The sequence below is a fragment of the Spermophilus citellus genome, assembly GCF_964194105.1.
Source record: "Spermophilus citellus genome assembly, chromosome: 11".
Classification (NCBI taxonomy): domain Eukaryota; kingdom Metazoa; phylum Chordata; class Mammalia; order Rodentia; family Sciuridae; genus Spermophilus; species Spermophilus citellus.
Window position 1 is genome coordinate 20,368,695 of NC_138192.1, and position 21,093 is coordinate 20,389,787.

Genomic DNA, 21,093 nt, shown 5'->3' on the forward strand with positions numbered 1-21,093 from the left:
CCCAGGGCATGTTTATGTATTTGTTTGCTCTCTAACTTCACTGTTAGAATGCAATAATCTGCAATGAAAGAAGAGACCTGGCTGTGCTCATTACTCTGTCTCTAGTGCCTATAAAGTGCCTGGCACAGAACAGGTGCTTACAGTATCTGCTCGGAATGAACCAAAATCACTCAAGTCTCTGGGTGGTAGAACAGCTGTTTTCTATCTCCTCTTTTGGCTTAGCTGTAATTTCCAAATTTTCAGCAGTAAAACTGCATCCCTCTTTATAAGAGAAAAGGCAAGTTGGTTTTCAAACCTTTCCTTTTGAAAACACACTATGTTATTCAGTTACACACAGCGTCTTTGGTCACTGTTAGCCTGAAGGCATGAAAATCACTGCTCAATTAATCCCCAGGCATCCTCAGATGACAGCTCAGTATGCCCAGGCCCAGGACTTGGTCATGGCAAGCACACACCATGGACATTCTTGCCAACTTAGCAGTTACTTGGCCCTCTGCCCTCAGGGAAAAACTGTCCTTCTGCAGCCATGGGCCATCGGCCATCTCCTTAATCCTCACTCATTCCTGGGTAGTACAGGAAAGACTGTTTATCTTCATCACTATGTCACTCAAGTCTGACAGGAGGCCAGAAATGTAAGGAGAAAACTGACCCTGTAACTGTCTCCCACGGACACCCACCTGCCTCCCTAGAGTTAGGGCTCACAGAGCCACTGAAGGGAAACAAGTAGAACTTTAGCCCCATGGCTCACTGTGTTTCTATGTTAGATATCATCAGATACAGCTTTTAGTAATACTCTGCTCCCATCTAACTGCACCCTAAAATAAAGTCTTAAATATTTACTTTGTTCTTCTGCAAATCTTGCTGTAACTTGTACTGCTCACATTAACCATACTAAAGGAAAGCAATTATCGAGAAGGTTCTATTAGCATAGAGTTTAGACAGGTTAATGACTGTCTTCCCTTGAGAGCTGAACACTCCAGCACAGGAATTCCCCTCCCGGTTTTGGAGTGAGAAGGTACAGTGAAGGGTCAGGCACTGTTTCTGGATCTGCTTGAGTTTGCTCTGACAGGGGCCATATGACTTCCACCATCTGACAGGTGAAATGTTTTTGTTTTGTTTTGTTTTGTTTTGTATCAGTTTCTCTAGGTCATTGTTATCTTCATCTCCAGATGACTGCAAAATTTGAAGGTCATTCCCAAGGTCAGGCATAGCCAACAGGTTCACTTGGACTGGGGTGAAAGCAGCTCTAGGCTGAGAGTCAAGAAAGGTATCATGAGCACCAGCAATACCCACAGTCCTCCTCATCCACTAGGCAGTGAACCCTCCACTCACAGAGGAGCCCTAGTTCTCACCAAGCTGCATTTCCACTTTCTAACACAGGCCTGGCACCATTCAATCAGTGTTAGTTGAATAAAAGATACATCAGTGTTCACCACATTATATCAGTGATGGCTCCTTTCTAACAGGGTATTAATCACAGAGGGCAGGGTCAACTGGTCAAGGGGATAAGGTACTGTGCCAGGCTCCCATTTTGCATGATCTCACTCCATCCTTGCCATGGGGACAGCATTGGCTTCATGATCTCTGTTGCATAGGGCACAAAGCTGAGGCTTAGCAATGGTTAAGCACAGGGCCAACATTGAGTACATAAGGGGACTTGAAGTATTGCTCAAGAATTTCTGGTGCCAAAAACCATAACCAGGTTGCAATCATCAAACAGCTTCTGGAAATACTTTTTTTCCAGACCCAGTTCTGTCTATAAAATACAGGGTCAGACCTGGGGATTTTATACACACATTTAGTACTGATATACCTGACTCAGGGGTCAGACCCTGAAGTAGGCTAAGAAGTATATAAATCAAAGGCCAAAACATACTGAGCTCTTCTTTTCTGCTAGGCACCTTGAGTGTTTTACATGTGTTGACTCTGTCCTTATATCCATGGCACAGGTGCTTCACACAAATTTTATAGATGAGAAAACTGATGTAAGGTTATAGGGCTAGGAGGTGATTGAGCTAAGATTTGAACCCATGCAGTCAGGGTCCAGAGTCAGTGAACCATTATCCTACAGCTACTGTTCAATCAAGAACCCTAGTGGGAGAAGCATTAACACAAATCCTTCAGAGGATATTGGTTTGTGGCTCTTGCACAGTGGCTCTGGTTCAATAGCCCATCTCCAGTTGCACTTAGGTAAAGTTTCCACTGCAAACATTGACTTGAAAAGCTCACCAACATAAATCTCAAGACAGCTTAATGCTAACTAATGGTGTGGCTATCCTACTCCAAGTAGGCAAATCAAACTGTTGTTTAAAACCCTCTATCAATCCCAGACATAGAGCCCCTGTGCTCACCCTGTTCATGCTGTGGGTCTGAAATTTCATACTTTAGACTTGCTGAATGTTCAAGGGTAAAAGAGAGACAGAGAATAGACATCCAATGATAGAAATATTTGTGCAAGCCCAAACTATGGTCCAGTTCAACTTCTCGTGATCACATACTAACTGGATCCTTTGTTCCCTGATTTCTAAACTCAGACCACCTATGCCTCATATGCTTTCTTTTCCTGAGATACAAATGAGAAGGGAAAAACAAAAACACAAAGTAAGCCTGAGACGATACTCAGTGGTAGAGCACTTGCCTAGGATGCATGAGGTCCTGGGTTTGATCCCCAGCATTGCAGGAAAAAAAAAAAAAAAAAAACACAAACAAACCAGCAATTGATTTCATGTAGGTCACCTAATGTAAGAAGCTGTGGGTATGCAAAATCAAAAGCACAGCTTAGTGGAAAATCTCTAAAAACCTCACATATCTCCAAACCCCCTCAAAAATCCTTTTCAAAAACATGAGGACAGAGACATCTCCTTGACCCCACTATAAATCTATTCCAATTTTAGGGAGGTTTTTTTTGTATTTTAAAATCTCAGACTCTAAAATGAGGTTACTGAAAAATGTACCAATGAAAACAGGTAAGTGATAAAACAGCAAAGCCAATATTGATAAACAAATGGCTTGGGGCAAGACACTTGACACTCTGAATCCCCCTGAGCACCTGCTAAGGAGTCACCATTCATCATTAGGAAAACCTCTTTCTTGGGAGTCACCATGACAACGTCTTTCTTGCTTTCTCCCATGGTCTACCAGAGGCTCCAATAAGCCAGCTTTTCACCCTCTCTCGAAGTTTTCTCTCCTTGAGGATTCAGAGGGCAAAGCTGCTGGATTTCTAACTTGTCTGCCAGCATTTTTTCCTTCTGTAGTCTGGAGAATGACGCCTCATGCTTGCTAGGCAAGTGCTCTACCACCAAGTTACCTGTGGGCCCTCTGCTGCATTTTAAATGCTGCTATAGCTGAGCATATCCCAGCCCCAACTGGAACTAGCCCAGCCCATAGTATGCTGCTTATTCACACTTTTATGTATTTACATTTGTGGGGGGCAGCCTGGAAGCCCTTCTATTGAGCTAATTCTTTTCTTTTATTATTATTATTATTAGTTGTTCAAAACATTACAAAGCTCTTGACATATCATATTTCATACATTTGATTCAAGTGGGTTATGAACTCCATTTTTACCCCAAATACAGATTGCAGAATCACATCGGTTACACTTCCACGTTTTTACATACTGCCATACTAGTGTCTGTTGTATTCTGCTGCCTTTCCTATCCTCTACTATCCCCCCTCCCCTCCCCTCCCATTTTCTCTCTCTACCCCATCTACTGTAATTCATTTCTCTCCCTTGTTTTTTCCCCCCTTTCCCCTCACCTCCTCTTATATGTAATTTTGTATAACAATGAGGGTCTCCCTCCATTTCCATGCAGTTTCCCTTCTCTCTCCCTTCCCCTCCCACCTCTCGTCCCTGTTTAATGGTGATCTTCTTCTCATGCTCTTCCTCCCTGCTCTGTTCTTAGTTGTTCTCCTTATTATTTATATTTTTTTTCCGAAACTCACCAGAAGCACTGTCTCCTAAGCAGCCTTCCCTGGCCCTCCTCAGACCCTAAAGGTTTTCAGTGCTCCTGCTTTGTATTCCCCATGACTTTTGTTAGTATCCTTAGACTTTACCACTTGTCTCCACAGTCAGTCTCTAAGCTCCTCAAAGGTGGGGGTGGTATTCTATATCTTTCTTGTAAATCCAATGCCTATTTGGCAGGCTGGCAAGTTTTCAGTTATTGTTTGCCCATCTGAGCTCAGTTTTTTTTTTGTTTGTTTGTTTGTTTGTTTTTGGTATCAGGGATTGAACTCCAGGGCACTCAACCACTGAGCCACATCCCCAGCCCCGTTCTTTTGTGTTTTGTTTAGAGACAGGGTCTCACTGAGTTTCTTAGCACCTTGCTGTTGCTGAGGCTAGCTTTGAACTTGGGATCCTTCTGCCTCAGCCTCCAGAGTTGCTGGGATTACAGGCGTGTGCCACTGGGCCTGTCCCCCCCTTGTTAACATGCACCACATCAGCCACTGTGTCCTAGACCCATTCATCATGACAATGGTGGCCATGCCACTCATCTGTTTTGGCAGAGCTCTACTTGGGTTCCCGAAATCACCTGGCAATTGACTGTTGTATTGTTATAGGAAGAAAGGCTTCACTATCCTTTCTGAAAACTTGAGATTTTTTATAAGATCATAATTTTTGTTATTTCTTGGTGGCTCATTATAAAAATGTAGAGTTCTAGCCACTATGTTACATTAAAGGTTGCTCTGAATGTACAGTTCTTGCAGAAGAGAATCAGGAACCAAGCAACTCTAAGACTTATTGGACTCATTACCGACCCTTCAGGTGTGCATGGCTTTTTTTTTTCCCCATTTCAAAAGGTATATCCCTGCAGGGAATGCCATTCCTCCTTGATCATTTGATGGGGAAAACAGCAGGAAGACCAGCAACCCTCAGTAATGAGCACTGCAGGGCTGGCCTGGGGAACCTGTGGCTGTTGTTGGTAAAATGCCTCCGCACAGGGTTGTTCTTCATATCAGAGATAAGACGTGCTGAAGTGAGAGTTGTTTGTTTTAATCTGAAGACAACAGATCCCACTTGCTCTAATTTGGCTTAATGAGGTAGCTGTATACAGTGATGATATCAGCTTACATATGGTATTGATTCAGTAGACATTGCACAGTTATGGAACAGCATATGCTTTCTCTCACATATTCTTTGGTCTTTTGCTGTTTTATTCTTTACCTATTTTCATTGATACATATTTCAATAGGTTCATTTTAGACTCTTGGATTTAAGCATACAAAAAAAATTGGGGGGGCATAAAGGTGTTTTAGTGGAGTCAAGCAGATGAATCTCTCCATGGCTTCTCTTCCCCATACCCCTGCACTTGTCTGGGTTCCGGCCTTCTCTTCCTACCTGGGGCAGGTAAACTCTCGCTTGGCTTCTGACTGGACCCTTCAAATGCACGTCAAATTCTCATAGGCATTAATTATTCCCGGAAAATGCAATCCCATCTAATCATCCTCGTGCTTTAAACCCGTCCTCAACTTCCACCGCCTAGAAAACAAACTCCACACCAAAAATTCCTCACATATACCCCAACCTACCTTTCTATCACCTTTTGCTCCAAATATGATGTGTTGGGTATTTTATAATGTATAGTAAATCTTTGGGGACTTAGTCTTGTTTCCTTAACTTATTTAATTCTCCTACCTTGATAATTATATGTGCCCTGCTTTCGATTAATAACATGGAATTTCTTCTAACATTCTGCAATTTAAATCCACTCTCTCCGACTACTTAGTGCCATCATTATTCTGAATTAGTGGCTCTTTTCCTGAAAAGAAATAATTACCTCCTATATAAGCAGAAGTACAATGCGCATTGCCAAAAAATTGCATTGGTTGTGGGCCAAGAGAGGAGTTTCTTTAGATTAGGATTCCAAAACAGTCTTCTGGGAGTTTATGCAATCTTGTTCATTGGAGGTCTCAAAGACCAGTTGCAAAGGTTGCAGACAAACTAGGAAGAGGTAAAGACTCAGCTACCCAAGTAGGAAACCTCAATATCTGACTTGGGCATCTTTTTATCACTGACTTCAAGTAGGCATACTTGCTGCCACCAGATTCCAAAAATACCTTGGAGATCAGGGTTTCTCAACCAGAGTATGATCGACACTTGGGGCTGGATAATTCTCAGTTGTAGAAGCCATCCTGAGGATATTTAGAGGCCAGTAGAATCCCTGGCCTCTATTTTTAGATATAAAAATTCTCTCTCCAGAGTCATGACAATCAAAAACTTCTCCAAACATTGCCAAGTTTCTCCTGGTTTTGTGTGTGTGTGTGTGTGTGTGTGTGTGTGTGTGTGTGTGTTGGGGAGGGGGGATGGTTGTCCATCGTTGAGAATCATTGCCATAGGTCCACAGCCTTGAAGGTCAGCATCATTTCTCTGAAACTGTATTTTTCTTCTTGATGATAAAAATCAAAATGCCCTTCACCACATAAAATAAAAACCACACCAACAATGACATGCATTTTCTGTGAAGATGCTGAAAGGATAGTTTCTGACAAGTATCCAAACATTTATTGCTGCCTTTGCAAAGAACGAAACAGAAAATGACATGTACACAGACAGAACACATTTGTTTCTCGATCCAATGAACAGGAAAGCACCCTGAAAATACACATCTTCCCTACCCTCCATAGCATACAGGGTCCCACTAATCGGTCAATACTTAACCCTGGAAAAGTCACTTGCTGAGCCACTACCTGAGCTGGATGCTGCGGACACTGGGTTCTGGGTGCTACTTTCACACAGGGAAAAACTCAGGAATACAAACAAGGTCACAGAACAGGTGCGATTTAATTTCAAGGTCCATTAGCAACACAAAGGGGGAAATTACACTTTCTGAGGCAAGCCCCAAACTCAGCAGGGGCATTTTTCATTTCCAAGTTCCAAATGGTAAGAAAAATAATCCTGTTTGTTTTTAAGAACAGCATCCAAGTTCAAATACACTGTGCTTCGATCCCAAACACTGAAAACATGACGTATAGCAAATAACGTTGAAAAATGCAGGGCTGCCTGACATTCAGCTTGAGCCAAATATCAGAAAACAATCACTTGAGTTGAATCCGTACATCCGATTTTATGATCTTATTTCCCAAATGATCTTGTAATCCTACGTGGTCACACAAAGCAGATGCTATTGTTGCATCTTGTTTGTTTGTTTGTTTTTTTTTTAGCAAAGAGTGAATGTTCGCCAGTAATTCAGCTGTTAAACAACAGCAACAAGTTATAGATAGCATAAAAGTAAATAAATATACATGCCCCTGAAGAAGACCCCATGGCATTCTTATCCTCCAAAATATTACAACCTAGAATTGTAACTCTCACATTCTATGAAGGCTCTGCCCCACAGAATTGTCTCTGCAACACAGAGTCATGACAAACAAGGCAGTCGTACTTAGGTCTGAGATGCCAAGCCCTGCTCTCGGGAGGATCCTCATAAATATGAACAGAAAAGGGAATCACAGGGAAAAAGTCTTCCGGCATAATCCAGTCCATGTGAGCAGTATCAGCCGAGTACCTTCAATAGGTAAGCTTTGGACACACCAGCGAAGGCAGAACTCACAGCAACCAGACATGCTCTCGTCCTCAAAAGGTGAGCAGTTTCATTAGCAGGTATCTATGTGCTTTTGCCTTTATGCCCTATCAGGTACATGGCAAAGAACTACAGAGCCTATTCTGTTCCCTCCAAGGCATCATTTAAGATCATGAAATGTAAGGTAGATAGGTTGTTCTAGAAACCAAAGCATCACTCTGCAAGTAGTAGACTTTAAAAAATTTTTTTTTTTAAATTGTGATGCTGAAGATTGAACTCAGATCACTAGGCAAGTGCTCTGCCACTGAGCCTCACCCCACCCCCATTGAAAGTAGGTAATTTTGACAAGGGTACATTCAAACCCTTTCAGAGACTAAATGTGGGTAAATAATTTACCATATGATGAGCAGAAGAGATTTTTAAAAAATCTACTTTTTCATTTCTTTGATTCCCCTTTGCCTTCCACAAAATCAACTGGGCTCACAAATGCAGTTCAATTTGATTCTTGATTTTAATAAAGTTCATTTCTACCTAAATTCCTCTAGGGGCACATTGACTTTTACATAATAAAAAAGCCCAAGGGTGATATATTTGGAAAGAAAAGTCATCCTGGATAAAAGCCACATAGAAGACAGCTAAACAGAACAAGGACACACAAGTACGCGTGCGTGTGCGCGCGTGCACACACACACACACAGCTGTCCCTTTAAAGGAAATAAATTTAGGGAGCCCTTCTTCAACTGCTATGGTACCCAATTTAGAAACGTTTTATAGTCAACCAGAAGATATATCAGCAAGCAATAAGACACAACAGTAAGCAATCAGCAACATCAGTGAGCAATAAGACATCAGAGTAAGCAGTAAAGACACACCAGAGAGAACATTTCTGAGCAATTACCACATGTCTTCATGCAGGAGAGGAGAAAGAAAAACTTCACTCAACTCAGATTGGAACCCCATAAAAATGAACTCTCTCGCAGCTCAGGAGCCATTGCTGGGATGACAAGCGGCCTCTAAGGACCCACAGTATGGCCATGACCAGAGAAAGGGCAGGAGAGCAACAAGAAACTGCTCAAAAATGAGGACTATAGACTTCAGTCCTTGTCCTTCTTAATGGCATCCTGATCTCTAGGCATGGACGAAAAAAAAAAAAAAAACACATATTGGTTAACTGACAAGATGTAAAGGACTCTCCCACCTCTGGAAATAGAGGAGTATGCCTAACACATTCTCTAGACAATGTGCCAGAATATGCAAGTATTCTGTTTTCCTAATGGACCAATAAAAATCATAAAAGTATGGAGAGTGTCCCCGGCACACAGGAAAGATGCAAAGCATGAGAATGAGGTTAATTATTAAAGGCTCAACTCTAACTTTGCCCCTATTTCCCAAAAAGGAAAAGGTAACAAAACACTCTAGTTCTTTAAATATCAAAAAACAGCATTGGTGGCACATTCAGAGGCACTCCACAGAGCCAATGACTTAGTGAACATGCTCAAGAGATACTTGTTAGCTGAATTATACTCAGTTCAACACACAGGGCTAATAACCCATCTTAAAGAAGTGGCCCCAAAGGCCCTTCACAAGTTATTCCTGGAGGTCACTTATGATCCTGTGCTCTGAGACTAGAAACCCTGGTGGAAAACTCTTTCTCTCTGAGTCTGGCACTCAGAATTAAAGCCCACAGCTGGAGAGAGAATTATAGCAGATATGTTGACATGAGCCCTGAAACTGAAGGATGGAGGCAGGAGGGGAGGGAGGCAGCAAAATTAAAAGCCAGCATACCACCCCCACCTCCAATATCAGATCATGCAGAGCTGTGGTGAAATCAGATGGGCCCTTTCCAAAAGCATCATCTACTAGGGATGGGCATGGGGGAGTGGGACTGGAGAGGCATGGCTCCCATTTATTAATAAGCAGCTTAACACAGTGGGAGGTTTTCTTGTCTAATTACAGAAACTGTGGGAAACTGCAGGGAAGACGGGATTTATGGCCTAGATGACACCGCCTCTGTGTTGTAATTAAAAGTTATTTTTAATACTTTGGTTGGATACTTTGGATTATTAGAAATATATTTTGCAATTTAAAATTTGCTAAGGGGCAAAGAATATAACAAAAAGGTAATACAGCCAGCCTGAATAACATGAAATGATTAAATGTTTTGACACTGGGAGGTAGACAAGAAAAGAATCTCTCCTAGTTTAGACTGAATTTTTATAAGGAAGAGAAAAGAAAAAAAAAGCCACAGAGTATATGAAAGTAGGTTTTTTACATTTCAAAAGTATCCTGGCTACTTACTTTATCTCCTAACCAGAGTTAAGGTCACCTGCCAGAAGTATAGATAGCTCTTTTCACAACCAATCATCCGAATCACCTAACCCAAATCCTCCAGCTCTTCCCTTTTTCCTGGGTCCCTAGGAAATAGTAGTCACCCTAACAAGCAGTTCTGGCTCAGGTATGAAGACCCAAGGGCCATCCTCAGGGCAGGGATGTGGAAAGATGGGTCCAACATGGCATGCTATGGACAATAACATGCCACCTACCCATTTGGGTTTCCTTTTTAACCCTTTTCTCTTCTCTCATCCAAGATTTCAACTTCAAGAAGGGACCAGACAAAATGCATCCCAGGGATAAATGCATGGTAGTTTCCATAAGTGGCTATAGAACCTGGTCAGAATTAGGCCATCTGTCTCCGAAAGGTCACTTCCAGAATTTCTACTGTTCCATGTACAAATAGGGCCTTTTCTGCAATGGTAGCTCTACTTGAGCAACAGGGAGGAGAGAATATTATGCATAAGAGACTTTTGAAATTATCAGACAAGAGTGGGGAACAGGAAGGAACGCCAGATAATCTCTCTATTTCATTCAATCTGTGCTATGAATCTTCTCATTAGACGCAATTTCAGGAGCTCATTAGGTGCGAATGTGTCAGAGAAACCACCGGATATTACACATGACAATGAGGTCATAAAACCATTCTGGCATCTGTTATTGAAAAATAAATTTCAGCTCATCTTCACAATAGCCACACCAAGTTTAAGGAATTCATATAATACCAACAGGAACCTTGATGCTCCTTTATTCTTCCCTAGTCCAAAGCAGGTTTCAACTGCAAGTTGGGGCATGGGACAGACATTCTTACCTGCTACATTAATTTTCTCAAGTGCTACCAAGCTGGGAACAGCTGTGGTGGAGTTGGTCAAGTTTGTTCCTGTGCCATTGATAACGAGATTGTCCACCTTCGACTCTAGCTTGCCAATACGCTGCAAAATGTTGTCCAATAATACAGCAAGAGTTTTCTTCAGGTCTGAAAAAGGAAATGTAGAATTTTTTTTTTTTTAATTCTGTACCTATTTCACTCACACATAACAGAGGACAAAACTTTGTAAATGTGGTCTGGGGATGTAACTCAGTGGTAAAGCATTGGCCCAGAATGTGTAAGGTTCTGAGTTTGACCTCTTGCACTGAAAACAAAACAAAATGCTCAAATGTTTCTGAAGTGGTGCAAAAACCCTGTCCTAACAACCCACATCTTAAAGATGACAGCAGCCACCATCAATCAGCCCAGACCTATGAAACAAATCAGTCTGCTACAGAATGTGTTTTGTGGCAAGAAGTAATATAAAATTATTTCCAGCTACTAGGTCCAAAGAGAAAAATCTATGCTGGGGATATTCTCTCGTGGCACTGACATTTTATTGATGAGTGGAGTCTGTTTCTTATCCATCTGACTCTGTTAAAAAGCAGTAACCTTCCTTCTGGATGAACTATAGGAATACTGTCTTCATCCCCATACAAGTGTTACCAAGTTTGTATGCAACATACTCCATAGGGGAGGGAAAAAAAGCAATGAACCTAGACCCTGTCTTCTGGAAACTCACCATCAAAGAAAAATATACTGACTTGTATGTGTCTGAAAGGCAGATGGACAAGAGTCATCCATGTGAACAGAATCCAGACCTGCTTATGAACTGGGAGTGGGCCAGGGGAAAAATGCCCAGTGTGGACAGCAGGACACAGAAGAGCCCTGAATTAAGACAAATGGGAAGTGTCACCTTCCATTCTTCAGAGAACAGAGCAAAGCTCGCCTCTGAACAGGTGCTCTGATCTGCCCAGGAGCAGGGTCCGTTCCCCCACCTAGACCACAGCCAATGGACCTCAGCCAAGCTGCATGCAGGCCAAGAGAGAAACTCATTAGAATGGAAACCCAGACATGTAATTAACATGGAAGTTTGTGTTGTTAAGGGTTTAAAGATAGGCTCACTTAAGCAGACTGAAAACTAAACAGAAACAAAATCTTTATCTTTATCCTGAAAGTTGTTCTATTCTCAAAGTCTGGTTCTTGGCATAATTTCATCCCAGTGCTAAATATTAAACTTCTTCATGGTGATAAAGTCCATAGCAGCTTCTTTGATCTTTCACTCCAGTAAATATCTGAAACTCATTTTACTACTGTTCAATGCATATTTTACCTATAGGTATTATAAATTTTCTCCCCATAGGTTTTAATATTTTGACATCTTCAAAAACCTTTCTGGTTGTCCCTGAAGAGCTAGCCAATTCTTAGAGATAATGAAAAGCCCAGTCTGAAGCAACCCTTTGACAATTCAAACAAGGAACCCAGAGGCAGCTTCACTATCTGGCCCACACAAACACAGGAGATAATCACAACTCTGCCTTGATGGCCTCAGGGCCAGATAATAGGCAACTAGGGATTTCTGCTGCACCCCAGAGCCCACCAAGATTATTAAAATTAGCCAAACCTAATCTCTTCACCCTGCTCCACCTTCTTCCTTCTTAATAAACGCAAGCGACTAACCCACCCCTCATTCATATCTTCTGCCTCCTGACCAACCCAGGGTCTTTCCTGCATGACCTTGAAGGATGTGCCCTGCTGCCAGTCTCCAGGACCTCTGAGTATAATACACTTTGTCTCCAGGACCTCTGAGTATAATACACTTTGTCTCCAGGACCTCTGAGTATAATACACTTTGTCTCCAGGACCTCTGAGTATAATACACTTTGTCTCCAGGACCTCTGAGTAAAATACACTTTGTCTCCAGGACCTCTGAGTAAAATACACTTTGTCTCCAGGACCTCTGAGTATAATGTACTTTGTCTCCAGGACCTCTGAGTATAATATACTTTGTTTCCTGTTCCTCCCAAGTGTCCTTCTTGTGTCTACACCTACCAGCCAAATTATAGAACAATTATGCAACACATAAAGGCCAGCAGGGAGCAATGGTGCTGCAACACCAAAGGTTGGAGGGGAATTAATGCTGGTCACATACCACCAGCAGTCAGCAACCCTGTTTGATCCTCACGGCCTCCCCCTGTCAGTATAATTCCACTGTACAGATGAGAAAACGGAAGTTTGGAGACAGTTCAAGTATGAAGTTGAGAGTCTTTCCCCTATCCCATAGTGGTAAAGGGCCCAGAATTCCTGAGCTCACGTTTTGGTTCTCCATTCCTGTTCCTTTAGCACTGTTTTGCTGGCAAGAACAGGTTTGGTTTCATAATGAGCACTCAAGGAGGCCTAGGGGTGTAGCTCAGTGGTAGGTCCCGAGTTTGATCTCAGACCCACCAAAAGAAGAAGAAAAGGGAGAAAAAAAAAACCACCAAGCATTAATTTGTTAATGTTTACCAAATGCCAAGTAATGCCTGGCACATAATTACCTAGGCAAAACTGCCTATTACCTGTATAAATAAAATAAAAATTCCCTCTGGAACATGCTCTCATCCTTCCTAAAGAAGTCTCTCCTTGGGTGATGCAAAGCTTTGTTACTTAATCTGAAGGGTCATGAGATCATGCTCCTCCCCGGCTGTAGCATGACTCAGTGCGTCCCTGGCACATCATTAGCTGGCATGGACGGTGGGAGTCAGTCACCCGCTCTGCTCTGTAGCTGTGTCGAATGCATTAACTGGCTCTCCTGAGTTCTGGAGATTACTGGAGGCTAGCCATGCAGACAGGGACAATTGGGCCACTGAGAGGTGGCTAAGCTCAGCAGAAGCAAACTCTCCTCAGATGCAGGACATCAATCTCCCCATCTCCATCCTCTGCCTGGAGCCTGTATCACCAGTCAAGTAAAACTGGTGTTAAAACAGCATTTAACTGTTACTAGCAACTGTTGTTAACCAGACACCAAAGCCCAGGTCCTCCCCTGGGCATGGGCTAACCCTGAGTTTCTCAACCTCAGCATGACTGACACCATGGGCCACATCAGTCTTTGATATGGAGACTGTCTTGGGCATTGAAGGAACTTCAGCAGCTTCACTACTTCTACCAACTAAATGACAGTAGCAATTCCCCAGTTATGACAACCAAAGGTGCCTCCCGACATTGTCAAATATCTCCTGGTGTGGGGAACAAAATGGCCCCATTTGAGAATTGCTGAACTACGAATATCCCCCAACCCTTGTTTTCTCCACTGTCCCTCTGTGCTGTTATCAAGAGAGAAGTGTGTGTGTGTGTGTGTATGTGTGTGTGTGTGTGGTGTTGTGTTGTGGTGAGGGCAGGGGCTGGGAGGTGGGCAGGATATGCACCAGGGATGCAAGAGTGAGAAACTACTCAGAACCTGCACGAGGTGTCACTTCCAGGCACCACAGGCACCACTGCAAACATCAGGGCAAGCAGCAAGGACGGACATCTGCCTCCCCCAGAGAGCCAATCAAAGATGAGCCAGTGCGGATGAGATCTCAAGGGCTGGTGACCATTGGGAACCATGTTAAAACACAATAGGACTACTGGACAATCTCCAACCAATACTTATAGGTGAGAGTCACTGGAGCAACACAGTTGCATTAACACTCAGAAAAATATTCTCCCTCAATTCTCGAACCACAGTCCCCTGGGAAATGGGACCTACTACCTTACTCATCACTGCCTGCCACTGATTGACCATCTGTGACTGTGACAGAAAGTAATAAAGAAATCAATGAGGATGTTGATGCTCATCCTCACAACTACTGCCCCAATACCACCTCCACTTAGAGTTCTGTGAGCCACTCTCTCTGCACTAAGCACTGTACACGAATAAACTCATTTAATTCTGTCAAGACCTAGGAGGAACTCATGGTTATCCCCATCCCCATTAGACAAGTCAGTCACAGCACAGAGAAGCTAAGTAATTTTCCCCAGGTTACTGGGGTCCTAGGATGGAAATAGTCTGGTTCCTGAACAAATGGCTTTTGTCTACCATGTTGCCTTGTAAGGATTACCATGGACCTGTCAGCAGGAGTCTCTGAACCCTCCCTTTGGGATTCTATCACTGTTATATCCTCAAGATTTGGTGATACCAATGTCCTATGGCAACTCCATCCTCCTGACAGAGTCTCTGATGTTCAGCTGAAGACCCCCCCAAAAAAAATTTATATATATATATATATATATATAATATATTTATACATATTATATATCTTCCTTTCCACAGCTACTGCCTTAAAGTGAGGAAGAACTATTGAGTGGCCAAAAACCTTGGACTCTCTAGGTACTTTCCCTGAGTAAGCACATTTTCTCTCCCAACATGAGAGGAAAAAAAGAGTTCATTTTCAACTCAACTAGCAATCTGAGTTACTATTTCAAAGTAGTCCAAGATTAAAGACATTGTTAATAAGAAACACAAAGATAAAGATGACACCAAGCCTATCTAGCATCTTTACTCACTAAGCACAGTGCCAGGTATATTATGATACTCAATAAATATGCTTTGTAAAAGTGAAGGGGTGAATGAACAAGGAATCGAACTATGTCCTCCCACAAATAAAGACAAAACTGTATTTCCAGATGATGAAGTTATTTCTCACCTTTGTATTTTATAGTTCAACCTGCAAAAACTGTTAATAGCTTTATTTTGATTTTAAACAGAATATTTTTTGTGTAGTCTTAATGATAACCTGTTTATACAATAAGACTATACACCAAAAAATAATTTCTACCGAGTTTAATAAGACAATGAGGGTGAAAATATTCCTCCAAATTCTAGTATAATATTTTATATTTATCATTGTGTTTTACAGTTATTATAGCAGTAAAATGTGCCCTCAGCAGGATTATAATTTTCAGTCACTAATGAGCTTTTAAAATTTTGTTTGTGTTTCAAAGCCTTAGCAATAAAAATTTAATCCTGACATTACTACTGCAATTCTGTGTTCCTAGAACTCATTGTACATGATAAAGATGAGATCAAAGTAGTTGAACCCACTTAAAATGCCCCTTTGGGGAAAGGAGGCTTTAGTTCCCGCCATGCCTGAAGTTCCTTGATAAATGGTGAGATCAATTAGATTGCATTAGAACAGGTGCTCTGTCAGCGTCTGTAAGTTTTCATTCCCAGGAAACCAGGACACTAGGGATACAGAGGGCCGTGAGTTGCTGGCTCAGCCTTGACCAGGACAGCCATGAAGATATCACTACCAGCCACACATAGAATCCAAGGAGGCAGAATCTCAGAAGAAAAGGGGACCTTGCTGGTAGATTGGGGTTATAGACCTACCCACTAAAGCTGAGACTGGGTGGTAAAACTTGATTTTTTCCACCCTCGAGTCCATTGATATGGTAGAAATCACCAAGAAAACCTTGGTGTGGTCTACCCCATTTGCCCTGAGAAATGCTTCCACAAGAGTGGTCCTCAGCCTTGCCAATTCTCATCTTCCAAAGCACTACATCACAATCCACAGACGCCACCTGTCAAGGGTTGTAAGGAAAGGCTAGATTGATGTGTGCTTCAAAGGTGTGGCCACTACGATTTCATGGCACAAAACCACCGATGCAATGAACAAGGACTTAACATCTGAGCTGACAAAAATAATTCACATCTGTGCTTACTCCTAACTCAAATCCCTCTTCACCATGGCTGCCCTGGGAGACAGAGTGTGAAAAACAGAACCACAGAGCAGCTTCAGTTGCTGCTCTGGAGAAACTGGCAAAGACAGGGCGTTGATGAGAAAGGAAGGTGCTAATGAAAAAAGAATTAACCTCAACCTCTTATTTCCATTGACTGCCAGGCATGTCAAGTTTCATCAATTATATGTTTCTAAATTAATTTTAAAGTTATCTTTCCACAGAAAGATAATACTGTTACAGAAATGACCAAAAATACAGTCCATTCGTTACGTACAAGGACATTCAAAGCAGTGCCATTTACAAAAGAAAACAGTGTTATTTACTACAAATAAGAACTGGAAACTACTCAGGCACACAACAAAAAAGATCAAATTATATTATGTCACCCATTCATAAGGTAGAATAAACCACTAGATTGTAAACTCAGGGAAGGCAGACGACTGTCTTGTCATTTCTGTTTATGGACAATAACCATAAAGGCCAGGAGCTCAATAAATATTTATTGAGTCGATGGACAAACTAAGGAAAAATGAACATTCATCAAATTATCTAGTTGCATGAGGATATATAACAAAGAGATGAGCATTCAAAGGTATATATAAAATATGATTTTTTTAAAAAAGTACATATATATATACATACATATATATACATATACATGCATATGCACACATAGATATTATCTGCATTAAAAAGGGTGTGGGCATTGGAGAGAATTCGAAATTTTATTAGCAGTTAAGATCTGGGTTTGGGGCTAAGGAGTATTTGTTTTTGTATTCTTTTTTATGCTTCCTCACATGCTCTCAATTTATATAAAAACTCTACTTTCAAAGTGACATTGGTTAGGAAATGCTATTTTAAACATGCAGATGGCCTAGTGCATTCTACTCTTGAGAATTCAAGGAAGCTGGCCACAAGTGCCCTAATGGCAGGTAAGACCACACCCCCAGAAACAGCTCAATAAACTCACTGACTACTCTCATTTGAATGTGCCAGTTACCCTGCTGTGGGCACAAGATGGAGCCTGCACTTGGAAGTTATAGAGCTATCACACCAAAGTGAAAGTGCAGCTCAGATGCTCAAATTCCTTGACCATGGCTCTAGATGTGAATGCTATTTCTTAGGTGCCACAGGGGTGTCATATAGTGTTTCAGGGAACTTTCTAAACTGCAGAGTCTCAGAAAAAGAGCAAACATAAGGCTGTCAGTGCTTACGGAATCTGTAAATAAGCAGAACAGAGTTCCTGGGCTGTTCTCTGCCTTTTCCTAATACCTCACCAGTTGCATGGAATAAGACCAATACAGGGGCTGGGAATGTGGCTCAGGCAGTAGCGTGCTCCTCTGGCATGTGTGCGGCCCAGGTTTGATCCTCAGCACCACATACCAACAAAGATGTTGTGTCCGCCGAGAACTAAAAAAATAAATATTAAAAATTCTCTGTCTCCTCTCTCACTCTCTCTTAAAAAAAAAAAAAAAAGACCAATACATTCTGGTGCTTGTTTTGTAAGAGATTAGGGCTCACAAATGCTATGAAGTCAAGGCCATTGTCACCCAAGGTCCCCATATGACTGCATAACCATGTTGTCCCTTGCATTCTGCTCTTTCTCACACCCCTTATCAGACACAGTGCCACCAACACTGCCCTCTAAGATTCAAAGGTGAGCTTGACCACACCCAGCTTATCAAATGAAAACCTTCTCTTTGAACATGCCAAAGACATTCACATATTATTTGGGATGTGGGTGGAAAGCCTCCTTTCCCCTGCAGCAGAGTATGATTTCCTCTCATTCTAGTCCCACCCATCCCTGCCAATGCTAAGGACAGCTACATACAAAGATCCCTGAAGCCCTGTGTTTAAACCCTGCACGCTGGCAGCTTTGGATGGATGTTAATAGATGCAGGTACCTCCAGGCTGGGGGTGGCAACAACTCACTCACAGCCACAAATGCCTTTTACTGATCTTTCATGGTCAGCTGTGATCCCTAAAGTCCTGTGAGGGAAGTGATAATACATCCACCACTTCACAGAAAGGGAAGAAGCCTTTAAAAAGATCAGAACCTTGCTCACGGTCATGCATCTAGCGTGGAGTGAGCTCCTCCTGCTCCACCACACATGGAAACAGCCTCTAACCACCTTCCAGGATAAATACTGGTTCCCATGTCAGGATCACACATAATAACTACTTGGAGCCTCCTGGATGTGGGGTCCGCAGGGAAATTCTTCCATTTCCTGCTTCACTAAAAACATTCCTGTTAATTCTCAAATCAGTCCCAGCTGTACCCATACCACACAGACAGGGTCCTGAGGGTGGGGGTGGTGACCCTATTCATCATGGTCCCTACTATGTGCCAGGCATGATGAGCAAAGCCTGGGGCACAGTAGGGGATAACACACACCAAAGGCCCTGCTCCTTGGGGGCTTGGGTCCTCCACAGGGAAGAGAGATGGTGGCACAGATGCTATGTGCCGCTCATGGCTTGAGGGTCAGGCAGAGACACGACAGTGGGACAGGCCTCCTATGAAAGAAGTCAGGCAGCCTCCTCTATAACAGAGAACAGGAGAAGAAAAAGATAGATGGAGGGAAGAAAATGCACAGACTGGGACATGGGGAAAATGCTTAGCCACACCCAGATGGCCTTGTGGTCCCAGGATGATGTGAAAGGGCCAGAGCTTCCCTAGATACCAGCTGGTTCTGATCAAAAGAGGGAACCCTGAGTCAGTAGGGAAGAGAGCTTCGGTCATGAGGTAAAGGGAGGACTCTCTGAACCTGAGATGCCAATGTCACACATGTGCACACACTCCCCACCCCCAACCCAGACTTGAAGTGGTGGCATGGCATGAAAGAAAAGGTTTTGGGGATGGGAACGGAAGGGTGGACCCCATCTTCCAACCTGACTCCTGTCTTAACACTCGAGAGGTTTCCTTAGACCTCAGGCTGGGCTGCGCTGGGCTGGGCGTGCTTGTGAACTTGGCCTGGCTTGGATGGGAAAGTGGAGTGAGCTGATCTCCATCACAGCATGGCTGGAAAAGCCTCAGCCCCAAGACACCCGTTTTTTAGGTCACAAGCTTTCTAAAGCAGAAAGCCTTTTCTGTAATCACACCAACCACAACAAGGAGGCCTCCTCAGACAGCACCAACCAGCTTGGCTCATTTTCTCCCCAACCAGTTTCACTCCCAGAACAGTGCCATTTTCCCTCCAGGGAGGGAATTTCTGCCTTGGCAATGGTGGTTTTCTATAATACCCAACAAAAGTCCCAGAGTTCCCAGAATGGTGCCTTGATCTTATTTGTAGCAACAGAGATAACAGAGACCAAAAAAAAAAAAAAAAAGTAAATGAAAACAAAACAAAACCCTTTCCAGGCTTGCATCTTTCAGGAAATCATACAAACTCTTTCCTCCCCTCCTTTTTTCATAGGAGAGGTGGAAACACTGGTTAAAGCTCTTGTCAGTCTTAGAACATCATCTAGGTCTGCAACTCAGGGCAGTGGCTACCCTCTGGCAGCCCTAAATGGGACCAGCATTTTAGACATAAGTCCCAGGTCACTGAGGGCCACTGCAAGCCCAAAGCAGTTACCTCTCCACTGTTCCCTGTAACCAAAGCCCTTTGCTGGTCCCCCCCCCACACACACACCACCATATGCCTCCTTACAAAAATGGAGAAATTCCTTCCTTGTTACCTTTCTTCCTCCCACGGACATGGCTGATGTTATGATTTAGATAAGAAGTGCCCCCCAAAAGCTCATGTGAGACACTGCAAGAAAATTTAGAGGTGAAGTGATGGGGTTATGAGAGCCTTAACCTAACCAGTGCATTCATCCGCAATAGGGATTAACTGGGTGGTAACTGAAGGCTGGTAGGGTATGGCCCCAGGTCACCAAGCTGATCCTTTGGGGTTTATATTTCGTCTCTGGAGAGCAGAGCTCTCTCTGCTTCCTTGTTGCCACATTCTGAGCTGCTTTTCCTCTGCCTTGATGTGCTGTTCCACCTTGGGCCCAGAGCCACGGAATGAGCCATCTAGGAACTGAGAGACCTCTGAAACCCTGAGCACCAAAGAAACTTTCCCTCTTCTAATCATTTTGGTCTTGTCTTTGGTCATAGTGATGAAAAAGCTGACTAAAACAGCAGTGGTCAGAGTCAGAGGGTGAGGCCAAGGCCTGGTCCACCCATGAGAACTTCCATCTCCACTGCCTCTCCCACCCTCACCCATCATACTGAGACCCACAGCCTGCAGGGCCCTGTGCACACTGCCCCCTTCTCAGACCTCACCACCTCCCATGTTGCTCCTTACTCACTTTGGCCAGATGCTGCGACTTCCATTTCTCACTTGAATGCACGTGACAGCCTCGGGGTCTGGTACAGCTGTCCCAGATGCTCTGCCTCAACCTCTCTTCCAACCCCACCGGGCTGTTCCTTTTGTCATTCAGGTTAAAAGACACCTTTCAAGAGGGGCCTTCTCTGACCTCCCAAGCCCCTTGGATACTTTTAAAAATTACATTCCTTCTTTGTTACTTTCCCCTAGGAATTTACTGCTATCTGACATTCTCTTATTATTATTTTTTTCTCTCCAAAGAGAACAACCATATTCATGAGAGCAGGCACATCGTCCATCTTTTTCCCACTGTATGAGTAGAACCTAGACAGCACTTGGCATACACCAGGCAACAGAGACATTACCCCAGTGCCAGGCTCAAAGGATAAGAGCCAGGAGAAAGGAAAGTCTAGGCCTAAGCAGCTCA

General features: G+C 43.0%; 1 protein-coding gene across 4 annotated transcripts in view; it reads right to left on the minus strand.

The window, feature by feature from the left end:
- Window positions 1-21,093, minus strand: part of MGAT5 (alpha-1,6-mannosylglycoprotein 6-beta-N-acetylglucosaminyltransferase) — a 340,832-nt gene that overhangs the window by 186,505 nt on the left and 133,234 nt on the right. For all 4 annotated transcript variants that reach the window (XM_081262405.1, XM_081262404.1, XM_081262402.1 and 1 more), the window contains exon 4: window positions 10,663-10,827. In XM_081262405.1, coding sequence (XP_081118531.1) covers window positions 10,663-10,827 — 165 coding nt within the window. The remainder of the gene's footprint in view (window positions 1-10,662; window positions 10,828-21,093) is intronic.